Source organism: Mobula hypostoma, chromosome 5 (genome assembly GCF_963921235.1).
Source record: "Mobula hypostoma chromosome 5, sMobHyp1.1, whole genome shotgun sequence".
Taxonomy (NCBI): Eukaryota; Metazoa; Chordata; class Chondrichthyes; order Myliobatiformes; family Myliobatidae; genus Mobula; species Mobula hypostoma.
Window position 1 is genome coordinate 96,548,583 of NC_086101.1, and position 17,163 is coordinate 96,565,745.

Consider the following 17,163-nt stretch of genomic DNA (forward strand, 5'->3'; position numbering starts at 1 on the left):
GTTCTGCCTATCTTGTCATATGCCTCCAGGTACTCTGTAACCTCATTCTTGACAATCAACTCCAACAACTTTCCAACCACCGATGTCAAGCTAACAAGTCTATAATTTCCTTTTTGCTTCCTTGCCCCCTTCTTAAATAGAGGAGTGACATTTGCAATCTTCCAGTCCTCCGGAACCATGCCAGAATCTGTCGACTTTTGAAAGATCATCGCTAATGCCTCCTCAATCTCCACAGCTACTTCCTTCAGAACATGAGGGTGCATTCCATCTGGTCCGGGAGATTTATCTACCTTTAGACTATTCAGCTTCCTGAGTACTTTCTCTGTCGTAATTGTGACTGCGCACAATTCTGTCCCTGCCACCCTTGAGTGTCCAGTATACTGCTGATGTCTTCCTCAGTGAAGACTGATGCAAAATACTCATTCAGTTCCTCCGCCATCTCCTTATCTCCCATTACAATTTCTCCAGCATCATTTTCTATCAGTCCTATATCTACTCTCACCTGCCTTTTACTCTTTATACACTTGAAAAAGCTTTTAGTATCCTCTTTGATATTATTTGCTAGCTTCCTTTCATAGTTCATCTTTTCCTTCTTAATGACCTTCTTAGTTTCCTTTTTTAAGCTTTTAAAAACTTCCCAATCCTCTGTCTTCCCACTAATTTTTGCTTCCTTGTATGCCCTCTCCTTTGCTTTAACTTTGGCTTTGACTTCTCTTGTCTGCCATGGTTGCATCCTTTTTCCCTTCAAAAATTTCTTTTTTGGAATATACCTGTCTTGCACCTTCCTCACTTCTCGCATAAACTCTAGCCACTGCTGCTCTGCCGTCTTTCCAGCCAGTGTCCCTTTCCAGTCAACTTTGGCCAGTTCCTCTCTCATGCCACTGTAATTTCCTTTACTCCACTGAAATACCGACACATCAGATTTCGGCTTCTCTTTTTCAAATTTCACAGTGAACTCAATCATGTTATGATCACTGCCTCCTAAGGGTTCCTTCACCTCAATCTTTCTAATTACTTCTGGCTCATTACACAATACCCAATCCAGTACAGCCGATCCCCTAGTGGGCTCAACAATAAGCTGTTCTAAAAAGTCACCTCACAGACATTCTACAAATTCTCTCTCTTGAGATCCAGTGCCGACCTGATTTTCCCAATCCACTCGCATGTTAAAATCATCCACAATTATCATAACACTGCCCTTCTGACAAGCCTTTTCTATTTCCAGTTGTAATTTGTAGGCCACATCACCGCAGCTGTTCAGAGGCCTATAAATAACTGCCATCAGTGTCCTTTTACCCCTGCGATTTCTAAGCTCAACTCATAAAGATTCTGTACCTTCCAATCCTATATCACCTCTTTTTCTTACCAATTTTTTAATTTCTTACCAATAAAGCCACACCTCCCCCTCTGCCTACCTTCCTATCCTTCCGATACACCGTGTATCCTTGATGTTCAGCTCCCAGAGACATGCATCCTTTAGCCCCATCTCAGTGATGGCCACAATATCATACCTGCCAATCTGTAGCTGTACAACAAGATCATCCACCTTATTCCTTATGCTGCGTGCATTTAAGTATAACACCTTAAGACCAGAATTTGGTACTTTTCGCTTTGATTTCACTGAAACTTTATTGCACTGCACCTCATCCCAATGGTTACAAATTTGCCCCATCACCTGCCTGTCTTTCCTGACATCTTTACTGCCCACTATCTTAGATAAATTAGAATTGTTAAATTAGTTTATTATTGCCCCACCATGAGAGACATTCACAAGAGGTGATGTCACAGGAAGGTGGTATCCATCTTTGTGGATCCCTAGCATTTGGATGATTCTCCCTTTTTTGATGCCTCCTCCTCAGGCAAGATCCACAACTCAAGGGTCAATCATCCTCACTGCCATCAGGTTCTTGAGCTGACCTGTAAAACCTTAGTATTACCCCCGAATATATTTATTTTTCTCTGCACTAATGTTGTTATATTTAATTTGCCATCTAAGTGTAACACCTATGTAGCACCAGTCTTATTTTGTGTGACTAGTCGTCACACCCTTTAGAGAAAATCAAATTACACTGGGTACTAATAGGCCATCAGAAGAATCCAGGTATCGGAAGGAGGCAGTGGAGAGAAACCACACACTTCTGGAGATAAAGTTTTGTTTATAAGAAAAAAATCAATATGTACAAAATATTTACATGAACACGAACAACTCAAAATTCAAACATTCTGTTTAGGTTCCAAACTTAGACATCAAACCAAAACAAATTCCTTTTTAATTCGAATCAGTGATATTCACTAGAATAACCTTTTTTACTCCAATTTCTCTAATTAGATCTCGTGTTATTCCCTATTTAAAAGTTTACTGACCAAACTTTCCTTTTTACTTAACTCTGGTTAGTTAGAAAACCAAATATATTTCCTATTCTCAAGTATTATAGTTAACTTCAATTTCAGTTCCAGGCAGTATATATACAAGTTTAAATTCAAAAATTCTATAAAAACACAGTTTAACTCCTTTCATGACAATTATCCAACATCACAACTCTTGAACAAAGTAAATCTCATTCAGTAACCTACCAAAGTCTGTGCAAAAATAATCAGTTCATGGAGAAAATCAAATTCAGATTCTTCATATGAAAATAAACTTATACATCCAACTGTATTAAATCCTGTGCTGGTTCTTCATCTGGGTAGCTCGCCATCTTGGTTTATCTTCCAAAGTAAGTCAATTCACAGACTTGCACAAAACTTGACCAAATGCCTTGGTATGGTTTTGCAGAACTAATTCCTGACTACACGGTAGGGATTTTGGACACTCATCTCTGCTGATATTGTCTCACTATAGCTGTAGCTTCAATAAATTGCTATTGTCTCTCCTCCAGGGGTTTCACCCTGAGGTTTTCAAGTTAGTAGGGTAAAGATACTCACTACTAATTCCACTCTTACAATTCATGTCTTCAGCTTCTGATCGATGCTGCGGTTCTCTCCTTGCCCGTCCTGTGTCCAGCCCACTCCTCCCTTGCATAGCGTTGTTTTCCAAAATCTTTTTGTAAATCGGTAAACCTCATTTTCATCCCTCCGCAGGTGGAACTTTCTAACATTACAATTTTGGGTTTAATTAACCTGGGTTTCATAAGTTATGCATGATTTATGTTAATTTAAATTTATGGCAATTTATACTTGTCAAGTACTGTTCTCCTGTGGCGAAAAAGCCAATTTTGATGGCACTTTTCCATACTCTGTATGCATGCCTATGACAATAAACTTGAACAGTGGAACAAGTACAGCACCAGCAACACTAACAAAGTTATAGAACAAAGCAGTCTACTGGGGTGGCATCCAGTCCAGCCACCTAAACATTCTCTACTTCTGCTTCCTCAAGAGGCTAAATATTGGACCTTCACCAACTTTCATCAATGGTCCATAGAAAGCATCTTGCCTGCATACACCACAGCTTGGTATGTCAACAGCTCTGCTCATGATTACAAGAAATTACAGAGTTGTGTACATAGCTCAGCACATCACAGAAACCAGCCTCCCCTCCATGGACTCCGTCTACACGTTTTGCTCCACCATTAAAGCAGCCAACATAATCAAAGACACTCTCTCCTCTCCAGTTATTAAAGCAACCAACATAATCCCAGACATTCTGACCTCTCCAGGCAGCCCCATCCCTCCCATCCGGCAGATAATTCAAAAGCCAGAAAGCACTACCACCAATCACAAGAACATCTTCTATACCACTGTTTAAGCATTAAAGATTAGCTTTATTTGTCATGTGTACATTGAAACATACAGCGAAATGTGTTAATTGTGTCACCGACCAACACAGTCCGATGTTGTGCTGGGGCAGCCCACAAGTGTTACCAAGCTTCCTGTGCCAACATAGCCAGAATGTTACTAGATTATTGAATGGCTCCCTCCTATGATAAGATAGACTCTCACCTCACTATGACCATGCAATTTATTGACTACCTGCAATGTACTTTCTAGTAGAAGAAAATTATAAAAGTTCAGATTAATCTTGAATTAAATGTCCCTGCCAAGCTCGAGTAGCTGGATATTGCTCAAGACCGGGTCATGAGGGTGACGAGATAAGAGGCAGATGCTGCTTTGATTGTGCCAGCAAACAACAGCCAGACATATATCATGCCCACACTGAGGTATTGTTAACCTTTTTCCGAGATTGTCCAGCAAATAGAGGAACTAATTGTAGACATGTATCTCTAATTTTGTGCACCGCAGGGGAACATCAGTAAACTTGCAGATACCTAACAAGTGCTTAAGTATGACTATGACTAAGACAACAGCTCCCATTGATCACATAATGAAAGGGTTAACCATATACCGAGGACTGTGTCTGTATTTGTTCCCTAATAGAGTAAAGTTTCTCATAGTGATTGGCGACAAAATTTTTACGATAAATCAGAGTAAATCCTTCAACAGTAATTTGGCAATGAGGATGGGATCCCTATAATATGAGACTAGGCTCAGTAGCTAGCAGTCAGGATTGGGCTAGTGTGTGTCCGTGTCCGTGTCCGTGTCCGTGAGACTAGCTCAGTAAGATAGCAGTCAAGACCGGGATAGGACGGGTCCACCCATGGGACTAGCTCGAGAGGATAGCCGTTGAGACTGGACGCGGGCACCAGAGCTGTCCCACACTGGCCGGTGACCACCCCTGAGTTTGAGTGGAGAACAAGAGGGGAAGCAGATGAAGGGACATAGAGAGCTCCAGGGGAATAAATTTGACCTATTAGGTAAGAGAGACCTCGGTGTATGGCCAACCATAGGGGGAAGAAGGGATTGTAAACACTAGTTATGAGATATTAGTAGATATTGTATTGTTGTTAACAGAATTTTTAACAGTGGAAAGTGGATAATAATAATGTTAAGTACCATGAGGACAACATTCAAGGAAGGAGGCCAAAGGGTGAATCATCGCTCCCATCAAGACCTGCTGATCTGCTGACAAAGGCACTGATGAATAAGAATACGTGAAAGAAGGTCGAAAGGTATAAGAAGACAAAACAACTCAGGCAACCCGTTCATTCCACCGATGTTCCCCAGGTTTGGTTGGAAATGGGAGATAGCAGGATTTCTGTAACTTTTCTCATGATCTCAATGGGAGGAGTTGTGGTGATTGGCCGTATGTTGGTTCTTTCAATCTAAAGAATATTCAGTACTGGAAACACGGAACTGAAGCTGGGGACTGAGATCCTAATTGGGATTTAGAGCATATGATGTGGTGTTTTAACAAATGCGAAGAGGTAGCTAAATGGCACCAGCCTCTGAAGGTTAAACCGAAAAAAGAGGAAGAACAAATTATGCAAAAGGCTGAGGTGCTCCCATCTTTATTTGGCACTTTGATATTGTTAACTCTTATACTATCTTGATGAAGTTATGTAATGTAATTACCTTTAGGAATGGCATCATTCAAGATAAAGTTTTTTGCTGTATCTAAATACAAAGGCTTCAAAGGTTTCAAGGTTTCAAAGGTACATTTAATGTCAGAGAAATGTAAACAGTATACATCCTGAAATTCTTTTAATTCACAAAAAGAATATACATGGGACAATAATAAACCAATTTCCCAAGTTACGTGTACCATTGACAAGATGCTCTGCAGTAACCTGCCAGAAGCTCTTTGAAAGCACCTTCGAATGCCACTTCATCAACAGCCTGCAAAGGACAAGAGCAGCAGGCGGAAACAAAATCATGGTTTGCACATTCCAATTTTTGCTTGGCATCATCCTGACCTGGAAGGGTATTATTCTGTTCCTTAATTGTGGCTCGGGATCAGTCCAGATAATTGCTACCCAACAGCAACATCAGAAGGGCTGTATTGATTGAAGCAGGTGTCTCACTCCAGGCTTCTCAAGGACAATTAGGCAATGGGCATTAAATTCTAGCCTTTAGTAGCACAGTCACACCCCAGGAGCTGGCATAAATAAATAATACAAACAAATTCTAAAGTACCATTTGAATCCTTCAATCATGCTTATATTTAATTCAACTTCACTCATGGCATTACTGAAATAACCAATGGTCTCAATTTCAAGGACTCTTCATCTCATGACCTTGATATTTATTGCTTGCTTGCTTATTTATTTATCTATCTATCTACTTATTCATTAATTCATTTGTATGTTATATTTTCCCTATATTGTATTTGTACAGTTTATTGCCTATTGCACATTGGTCCTATTGGAGAGGGTCTTCCATTGATTCTATTGTATGTTTTGTATTTACTATGAATGCCACCAAAAAAAACAAGCAACATACATCAAAGTTGCTGGTGAACGCAGCAGGCCAAGAAGCATCTATAGGAAGAGGCGCAGTCAACGTTTCTCGGCCTGAAACGTCGACTGCGCCTCTTCCTATAGATGCTGCTTGGCCTGCTGCATTCACCAGCAAATTTGATGTATGTTGCTTGAATTTCCAGCATCTGCAGAATTCCTGTTGTTTACGTAAAAAAAAAACAAGCATTAGGTTGGATAGATATATATATGTAATTGGATAATAAATTTACTTTAAACTTTGATTTAACCACCTTGTTTCATAAGCCATTTATAAATTGTGATGGTGTGGTCATTCTCTCCTCTCCCCTCTCCCATTGAGTGGATGGTAAGAAAGTCTGAAAGCACATATCACAATGCTCAAGGACAACTTTTATTAGACTGCAATCAGATTCCAGAAGGGACCCCTTGTACAATAGGATGGTCTCTTGTTCTTACAATCTACCCCGTTATGAGTTTGCATTTTATTATTTACCCCCATTACACTTTTTTTTCCAGTAGCTTTTACACTTTATTCTGAATTATTATTGTTTTAACTCATTCTAGCTCGAGGGACTCTGTAATGATTAATTTGTATAAACATTATGCAGGAAAAAATTTCCATCATATCTTGGTACACAGGACAATAATAAACCAGTACCAAAACCATTTTGTCCAAGAGTCTTTATTTTGAAGTTACTGTGTGGCATCAGAGTAAACAATCAAGAATCAACTTTTTGTGCCATATACAAGATTCAAGATTGTTTACTGTGATTTACAATACACAAATGTAAAGGAGAACAAAGTAATTATTACTTTGAATCTGATGCTGCGTAAAAACATTATTAAGATAAAGAATACAATAAAAACATAACAAATATAAATTCATAAGATAGCTTATATACATAGATTGATTGTGTATCCATGAAGTGACCCGAGGTACAGTAGTGTCTGTACATAAGGTGACTCTAACAGGAAATGATAAAGTAGTGATGGTTCAGGGTATGGAGGGGTTGCTTACTGGGTGGAGGTGTTGATCAGCCTTACTGTTTGGGGAAGTAGTAACTGTTTTTGAGTCTGGTAATCCTGGCACCAATGCTACATAGTCTCCTCCCTGATGGGACTGGGTCAAACAGTCCATGAGTAGGGTGGGCGGAATCTACATGATATTGCTGGCACCTTCCTGTATAAGTCCTTGATGGTGGGTAAGCTGGTGCCAGTATTGTGTTGGGTAGATTTGACTGCGCATTGTATAGCCTTCCAGTCTGCAGCACATTAGAACATTAGGAAGTTTTTAACAAGAACAGGCCATTCAGCCCAATAAAGCTTGCCAAATTCCTGTCCACATAGCGTGTTGAACTAACTATCAAGTTTAGATTCGAAAGTCTCTGAGATACTACTCTCAGCTACACAATCAGGTAGTTTGTTCCATGTGTCCTCAACTTGCTGTGTGAAGAAATCCTTTCTGATGTTAGTCTGAAATCTCCCCTAAACCAGTCTCCACCTATATGGATTAATTCTGAAGTAGCAGCTGGCATCCACCTTGCATATACTCTTAATGATTTTGAGCACTTCTATCATGTCTCCTCTCAGTGCAGTGCTGTGCCGTTTCTGTGCCATGCAGTGACGCAGCATGTTAGGCTGCTCTTCACTGCACGTGGGTATCGATGTATATAGTCCGGCTCTCTTCAGCCTTCTCAGAAAGTAGAGGCATTGATGAGCTTTCTTGACTGCGTAGGATATTTGTGGGACGATGAGAGTTTGTGTGAGATGTGCACTTCTAGGAGTTTGAAACTGCTCCCAGCTTCCACTGCTGTGTCGCTGATGTAAAGTGGTGTGTGAGAGGTGCAAGTTCTCCTGAAGTCAATAACGATCTGCATTGTCTTGTTGACATTGAGGAAGAGGTTACTTGCCTGGTACCAGGTCTCCATCACTTCCACCTCCTCTCTGTAGGTGGTCTCACTGTTGTTAGTGATTAGCCCCACCACCGCCGTGCCATCAGCGAAGCTGACAATGTGATTATTCAGGTGCTCGGCAGTGCAGTCATGTGTGAGCAGAGTGCACAGCAGTGGGCTCAGTTCATAACCCTTGAGTGCACCCGTGTCGAGGATGACGAGGGGAGGAGCTGTTGTGCATCCTGACTATCTATAGATACTGTATAGTACACTTACATGCGTTAGGAATTGGCTGCAATGTGTTGGCATGACATGCAACAAAAAACATTCAACAAGAATAAAGTGTTACTTAAAAACCAAGTTAGATGTACAGATAGAGAATAAAAAATACAGTAACTTGCAGTCTGTTTTTGCAGTTGAACTGGTAATATTTTACACTGATATTTTTCTCTAATTCCTTTGTCATGGTGAATGGAACATCCAGGAACAATATGTAAAAGAAAACACTTTGTGTCCATTACTGATAATGGACCATGAGATTTCGGGGAGCTCAAGCCAGTACAGAGATATTTCTGATACTTTTGACATGTGTATTGAAGCAAAGCTAATGGATTGCAATTGTATTTGTAATAACCTGCCAGCACTCACTGTCTATATTCACAAAAGAGCAATAGTCACTTGGACCAAATAGAACATGGCTATTAGCAACAATTCACAACCAATTCAGCAAGGAGCTGAGATTGATGAGAAATGTCTCTCAAAGACAGAATAGCTGAAAAAAATATAGATAAAGAAAATCCTTTTTAGGTATTTGCATGTGTATAGTGTTTAACAATGACCTGCCCTGTCTCATAGATTGAAGTGAAGAAGCAAGTATTTTCACAATTTAAGGTTCAGGGGAACCTTGTAGCACATCATATTGACTGATGGAAAGCAAATGAAACAACAGCAAATGGAAAAGACCATAGAACACTACAACACAGTGCAGGCACTTCAGCTGACAATAGTAATGCTGATCTTACAACTTACTCTAAGATCAATCTACCCTTCCCTCCTACATAGCGCTCTATTTTTCTATCATCCATGTGTCTATCGAAGAGTTCTTTTTACAGTAAGTGCCCCCTATGCACCTGTCTCTATCAACACCACTGGCAGGGCATTCCATGCACCCACAACTCTATGTAAAGAAATTACCTCTGACATCCCCCCCTCCCAATACTTTCCTCAAATCACCTTAAAATTATGTCCCCTTGTATTGGCCATTTCCACCTTGGGAAAAAAAAATATCTTGGTCAATGCCTTGTATCATCTAATATACCTCTATCAAAATCTGAAACAAAGACAGAAGATTCTGGAAGAACTCTGCCAAAGACTAAAGATAGGAGATCAACTTTATTTGTCACCTTAGCCTAATCACGGGACAATTTACAATGACTACTAACTGATATGTCTTAGAACTGTGGGAGGAAACTGGAGCACCTGGAGAAAGCCCATGCAGTCATGGGTGGTTGTACAGAGACTCCTTACAGAGGACGCCGGGACTGAACCCTGAACTCTGACACCCATGCTGTAATAGCATCGCATTAACCACTATGGTCACATATCACCCAATTTTAAGCATGATTTTGCTTTTGTTCTTCATTCAACTTGAACGAAGCCACTGTCTGAAAGCAGCACTTGCATCTACAAATTGTTTTACTCCATTTTAAAAGCAGTAAAACAGTGCCATGTCACAATGTTGACGCCAGGGCCAAGAAAATAGACCAGTTCCTCTACTGTCCGCACAGAAGCCTCAGCACTGATGACAACAGGATATCAGTTCTAATTCTCCTAGATCAAAATGCAGCTTCAACACAGTTGACCACAACATTCTTCTACATTGCCTTGAGAACCGGGTTGGCCTCTCTGGTAGTGCCCTTAACTGGTTTCTTTCATACCTTATATCTTAGAGAGAAAATTTTGTCTATCTTGGAGATCATTTTCAAAACTGCCTAACACATCACTGGTACCTGCCTCCCCACCATCAGGACATATATACAGAAAGGTGCTGGAAAAGGGCCAGCAACATCATGAAGGATCCCACACAACACATCCATGGACTATTTGTCCCACTCCCATCAATGAGGAGGCTCTGTAGCATCCACGCCAGGACCACCAGACTCAGAAACAGTTACTTTCCCCAAGCAGTAAGGCTGAGCAACACCTCCACCCACTGACTCCACCACAACTTTATTATTCCCTGCCAGTCAAATTATGCATGTATTAGTGTCACTTTATGGACATACAATCAATCTACTGTATGTATATAAGATAGCTTATGTATTGCTATTTATTGTGTGCTTTTTTGTTATTATTATGATCTTCATCATTTGTGTTTTTTTGTGTGCTGCATCAGATCTGGAGTAACGATTACTTTGTTCTTACACTTGTGTACAGGCAATAACATTAAACAATCTTGAATCTTGACTTGATTTGACTTCTCTGCACTCCTTCCAATGCAGGTATAACTTTCCTTAAATAAAGAGACCAAACTGCATGCCACAACACCTCCAATAAAGACCAACATTCCATTAACCTTTCTAACATATCCGCTTACACAACTACCCCTGGCAGCATGGTCCACTCTCTACATAAAATACTTGACCCAAAGAGTGGTCCACAGGGCCATAAGAGTGGAACCTTCCCTCTTCTTCTCTTCCCCACTCTGGCCTCATACTGCTTCTGCTCACCTGCCTATCACCTCCCCCCTGGTGGCCCTCCTTCTCCCCTTTTTCCCATGGTCCACTCTCCTCTCTTATCAGATTCTTTCTTCTCCAGCTGTTCATTTTTTTCACCTACCTGGCTTCACCTATCAACTTCTAGCTATCCTCATTCCTCTCCCAGAACCTTTTTACTCCAGCATCTGCCTCCTTCTTTTCCAGTCCTGAAGAAGTGTTTCAGACCAAAATGTTGACCTTTTGTTTATTTTGATAGATGCTGCTTGATCTGCTATGGTCCTCCAGCATTTTGTGTGTATTGCTCTCAATTTTCAGCATTTGCAGAATCTCTGGCTGGTAAAGCAGTTCAAAGACATGTGCGAGGCTGCATTTGTAGTCTTGAGAAATCGAAAATCAGAATGAAGATAAAAAATCAGTTTGAATATTGCATTTCAACAGCGCAGTTTCATGAGGAAATAGCGTTACCAAAACCTAGTTATTGTAAATCAGAACTGCTATTTTTCAGACCAATGAAGTGGAAAAATATATTGGAGATGAATTTTAGATATGACACTTCTGCATATTTTATTTGGGGAAGTTCTTTTGATGGAAAAATTTGCAATCACAAATGAAAAGTTACCAAAAACCAAGGGTGAATTTCCTAATAAGCATGGATAGGTGTTGAAATTAAAGTAATTTTGCTTTCCACTGGTATAAGCAGGTGTTCACCTGCTCAACACTTTTATTTTTGTAGTGAGTGACTGCAAGTATTGTAATCTGGACCAAAAAAGAAACTGGAGGGACTCAGCCAGTCAGCACACAAAATGCTGGAGGAACTCAGCAGGTCTGGCAGCATCTGTGAAGAGGAATAGGCAGTCAATGTTTGGTGTCAAGAGCTTTCCTCAGGACTCAGGACTTTCTTTGTGCAGGCAGAAGGCCAGAGTTTTAGGTCAGGACCTTGATTCAGGGCTGGACGTACAATGAAGACAACTATTATAAAGAGGTAAGGGGAAAGGTAAGACAGGTGCTGGTAGTTAAAAGGTAGAACAAGCTAATGTGAGAGATGATGGGCAATCAGAACCAGATGGGCCACAAGAGTTGAGATAGAGACTGATGGGTGACAGCTGGAAATTGGAAAATAAAATAAGAGTGGTGTGAAAGAATCTCCTGTCCCTTTTGGAGCATTTTTAAATTTTTAAGACTTGCAGTACCATTGATATTGTGACTCATATCATAAGGTTGGAGGATCAGTACAGATGAAGTACCCAAAATATTGATGATCTATGATCCACTGAGTTCCTCCAGCAGTTTATTTTTTGCTCCAGATCTCTTGTTTCTATGATAAAGTGGGTGCTATGGTAGCATGGCAGTTAGCGCGACAGCTTGGACAGTTGGAATTCACAGTCTGTACGTCCTGCCTGAGGAATGCGCAGGTTTTCCCTGGGTTCTCTGGATTTACCCCCCCCCCCACCCCCAGAGTCCAAAGATGTACCAGTTAGTAGGTTAGTTGGTCATTGTAAATTGTCCTGTGCTTAGCTTAGGGTTAATTGGGAATTGTCGGGGGTTACTGGGCGGCGTGGCTCAAAGGGCCAGAAAGGCAGATTCTGTGCTGTATCTCAAAATTAATTTATTGGACTGATATTCCCTTAAGCCTGAAATTTCGATCCAGCGACATGAATGCAATCCTTCTGTGGTTGTTAAATATATTCAAATTGTTAAAAAAAAGTTGAATTAGAAAGTTGCCTTCAGTAATAGTGATGGCTTACTATTATATTATTGTAAAACCTGACTAATTCACTCACATGCAGTAGTTCAGACAAGATCTACTATCCTTAACCATTCTCAGCCTATAGATGACTCTAGACCTTGACACTGTTCACTGACCTAGCCCAGAAAAGCACTCATTTTCAAGGGGATGCCTTGATAATGATTCCCAAATCACAAGAAGAATGAAAGATCTTTTCATGCATACTTACATACATTTTTGTGTTGATAAACATTATAATTTGTGATTTCTTCACTCGGAGGGTGGTGAGATTGTGGAATGAGCTGCCAGTGGTGGATGCAGGTTTGATTTAAGCACTTAAGAGAAATTTGGATCTTTACATGGCTCAAGAGGACATGGAGGGCAATGGTCCAGGTGTAGGTCAATGGGTCTCGACAAAATTACAGTTTGGCATCCAGATGGGCCGAAGGACCTATTTCTGTGCTTTAGTGTTCTATGACTCCAAATGCAATGCTACAACATTTGAACAGTGATACCTCAAACAATTTTATTGAAAGTTATTCCACCCCTACCATCACTAAAAATTAATGTAGGGTTTGGAAACTTCACCCCAATGGTCATTCGCCCTAATTGATACAATTTAAGATTAGCGCAGAAAAGCAGACCTCAGAGAGAACAAGAGCAATCGAGAGACAAATTATATGTAAGTAAAGCAAAGAGGCAAAGAGAGAAGTAAAAAGGTCAGCAGAAAAGAAAAATAAAAAAATCAAACAAGCTGCATTGACAATTTAATGGTCTAAACATGAGATTTTAAAAGATTAGCTTTATTTGTCACATCAACATTGAAACCTGCATTGTTTGCGTCAATGACCAACACAGTCCAAAGTTGCACTGGAAGGGGCAGCCCGCAAATGTCGGCATACTTCTGGCACTAAAATACCATTCACACAACTTAGTAACCATGAACTATACGTCTTTCGAATCCAGAGCACCCAGAGGAAACCCATGTGGTACAGGCGGAATGAACAAATCAACAACAGGAATTGAACCTGGGTTGCTGGTGCTACTCATTGTGCTAACTGCTATACAAAACAGTTGGATGTGAGAACTGAAGATTCTGACAAATGGGACAGGAGATGTACGAAGTGATTTGTGGGTGGGGAGTTTGTGATGTGGTGACTCCTCCCACTACTCACACAGCACCTCCATGTGCTCCTACGATGAATGTCCAAAATATCAATTGTTTCCCTTCCAGGTACAGGAGTGCCACGGTAGTGTAGCGGTTAGCACGATGCCATTACAGCTCAGGTCATTGGAGTTCGAAGTTCAATTCCAGCATCCTCTGTAAGGAATCTTTGCATGTCCTCCCCACAGAATGCATTGTATTTCTCTGAGTGCTACGGTTTCCTCCCATAGTCCAAAGATGTACTGGGTAGGTTAATTGGGCATTGTAAGTTGTCCCATTGTTAGGCTGGGGTTAAATTGGGTTGCTGGGGTTGCTGGGGCAGCACAGCTTGAAGGGCTGGAAGGGCCTATTCTGCGCTGTATCTCTAAATAATTATGTACAATAAATCACATTTTGAGCAGCATTATTAGAATATGAAGTACTACATTACAGCAATACAAGAAGTTGTAGCATTACATCAGCGTTTCTCAGTGGGTAGATGGCAACATTCCATGGGTTGTTGAGGAAAACATAGTTTATCTTTTCCCAATACAAATTGTTGTATTTCAGTGTTAAAAGTCATGTTCATTTTCAACTCAATATTGACACCTCAGCAACCTCTGGATATATTTAGTATGTTGCCTGCAATTGATACATCCATTCTGTGTTGCTTTGTTCAACCATTATGCCACGATTTTAAAAGCCTCATAATTACAGAAGCAATAATCTGCATCACCTTCTTAAAAGAACTTTGCCTGGCTTTTCGTAATTATAAACCGCTGATCAAATCTTACCTGATGAAATTTGACAGCAATGAAAATTAATGCATCATAGAATCCATATTTTATTACCTTTAACTGAATTATGAGAAATAAAATCATAATTTTACATAATGGCTTGTTTAAATGAGTTGTTTTATCCAGAAGCCCTCCTAAATTGAATTTCCTACTGATGGAGCTCAAAAGAGCACAATTATTTTTTGAAGCTGTGTAGTTTTATATCTCAGCATTAACCATTAACCATCTAAGTAGATCATTTTATCTTGCATCCCGTTACCTCAACATAGACACTTGGTCCTTCTCGGTTGATTTTGACACTGTGGAGAAGTCCATCTGCGAGGTTTCCAACATCAAGCTCAAAGATGTCGGGATCTTTGTTATTGTCAAGCCTGTATCTAACCTGCAAGCTCCCTGAAACAAAACAAAGGCATTCTTACATTTTTGTTACATTGATCAGATTTTTTTTAACAGCACTCAGTAATCTCATATATATCAATGAATTATTTCAACCATACAGTATTACACACCATACCTTGGAAATGTTACAGTGAAGGGAAGACTATACTTTGTAGGGTTGCCAAGATCACTGTTGGATTCCAAGGGTTAAATCATGAGAAGAGATGATTGAAACTTGTCCTATATTTCTTTGAATTTTGTGCAAAGTCTTATTTGATTATACTATTGAATAGTTATAATGTTTATATAATGTTATTTTTTATATATTTTACTTACAGGTTGAATATTTATAACATTTGATTATAATATGGAGGAAAACCAACAGGATAGAATGAAAGAAAAAGTTGGTAGCTCAGGTGATTGCGGAAGAGCTCACATTAAAAAACATCAGAATGGAAAATACTTAAGATTGAAGCATAGGATGACAGGAGTTTATTTTCTTCTGGAAATGGATATTGATAAAGATGATTCTTAATTTAAGTGTGAGAATGGAAGATTGTTGTTAAAAAATGCAAGGGAAAAGCAGTTGGATGGAATGAGGAAACAGACCAGATTTGATCTACAGTAGGTAAATACTATAAATGATTGGAAGGGTGAACAACCTGTTTTATCTTTCAATATTTACTCCTTTCTTCTTCCAAGTTGATTTGAGTCATAAGAGATTAGGATAGGTCAGCTGACCCAGGATGGGGTGAAACTAGGGATAAAACCGTCAGCCATTCGGAGTTAAGGAGACAGAGTTAACTCATGGGCCGTACTGTTCTTTATACTCACCACATCAAAGTCAAATTTATAATCATATGCACAAGTACATGTACGTAGTGATGCAATGAAAAATTTACTCGTGAATATACCCAAATAGATAACCTCCAGTGGCTAGACAAAATGTGCAGATGGGTGAATGCACTTCAGGTTTGTGGCATGGTAACCCAGCCAATGCTTGATGTCGACCATCAGATTAAAGGTTCAGGAGGATGTTGAAAGGAAGCTTAATGTAAGAAATAAAGCAAAAAAAGAAAGAGACACAAGAGATTTCAATTGATAAAATCTGTGCTGAAACCAAAAACAATCTGCTGGAGAAATTTGGTGTGTCAGGCAGCACCTATGTAGGGAAATGAACAGTTAATATTTTCGGTCAAGCCCGCTCAAACATTGAAAATTGAATTCTTCAGTTTCTGGTAATCTGCTCGTCCCTACTCCCGCTTTCTCTCTCATGCTGATCTACCTCATACCTCTTACACATAAACACCACTGTCTTCAATTACCCTGCTTCTGCCCCTCTTCCACCTACTCCATCTGTCTGTCATCTGCACACTCCACTTATTGAGTCCCCTCTTTCAACTGTTCCCATTTGCTTTCCCCACTTCGATGCTCCATCTTCCATTCCTATCAGATTCCATCACCCGCAGTCCGCTGTTGCCGCCACCTATGATATCAAAAGTTCAAAGTTCAAAGATTCATCTTATTATCTAATTATGTATGCAGTAATCAACTCTGAGATTTGTCTTTCCCAGACAGCCATAAAAAACAGAAAACCATAGACGTAGTTGAAAGAAAGACATCAACCCCCTCTCACCCTCTAGTTGTAATCCCCCCCAACACAAAAAGAAAAAGAAACAAAAACTCATAAACCCCAAACCCCCCAATCCCTCCCTCTCACAAAAACTAACAGATAGCACACATGGAGAAACAGCAACAAGATCAAATTCCCAACCCCCAGCCTGCCAATCGGCAGCCAAGAAAGAATGAGCGAGAACACAAAGGAAAAACATAGATATGAAGGAGGCCAATGTGAACTACAGTCCAATCCAAAATCTCAGAATTTCGATACCATTACTGAGAGCAAAGGGACCCAGCACCCCCTCCAAGGACAGTGAATTGAACCATCTCCCAACCTCTGCTGATAGTTACACTCTTCTCTCCTAATCTGCCTGTCACTTTTCCTCAGCTGGATTCATCTATCACTTTGTAACTCTTGTTCAATTCCTTCCCCACTGTAGCAGTTAGCACTATAATTTACAGGTGATTGAGGTTCAATTCCCACCACTGTCTTTAAGGAGCTTATACATTCTTCCTGTGACCCTTTGGGTTTTCTCCAGGTGCTCCAGGTCTCCCACGTACATTCCAAAGACATAGGGGTACTGTAGTGAGTTGTTGGCATGCTGTGTGGTGCC

The 17,163-nt window shown here is 40.2% G+C and overlaps 1 protein-coding gene across 3 annotated transcripts in view; it reads right to left on the minus strand.

Annotated features, from left to right (window-relative positions):
• Positions 1–17,163, minus strand: part of LOC134346869 (contactin-associated protein-like 5) — a 1,934,616-nt gene that overhangs the window by 174,841 nt on the left and 1,742,612 nt on the right. For all 3 annotated transcript variants that reach the window (XM_063048675.1, XM_063048674.1, XM_063048673.1), the window contains one exon: positions 14,811–14,944. In XM_063048675.1, the coding sequence (XP_062904745.1) occupies positions 14,811–14,944 (134 nt within the window). The remainder of the gene's footprint in view (positions 1–14,810; positions 14,945–17,163) is intronic.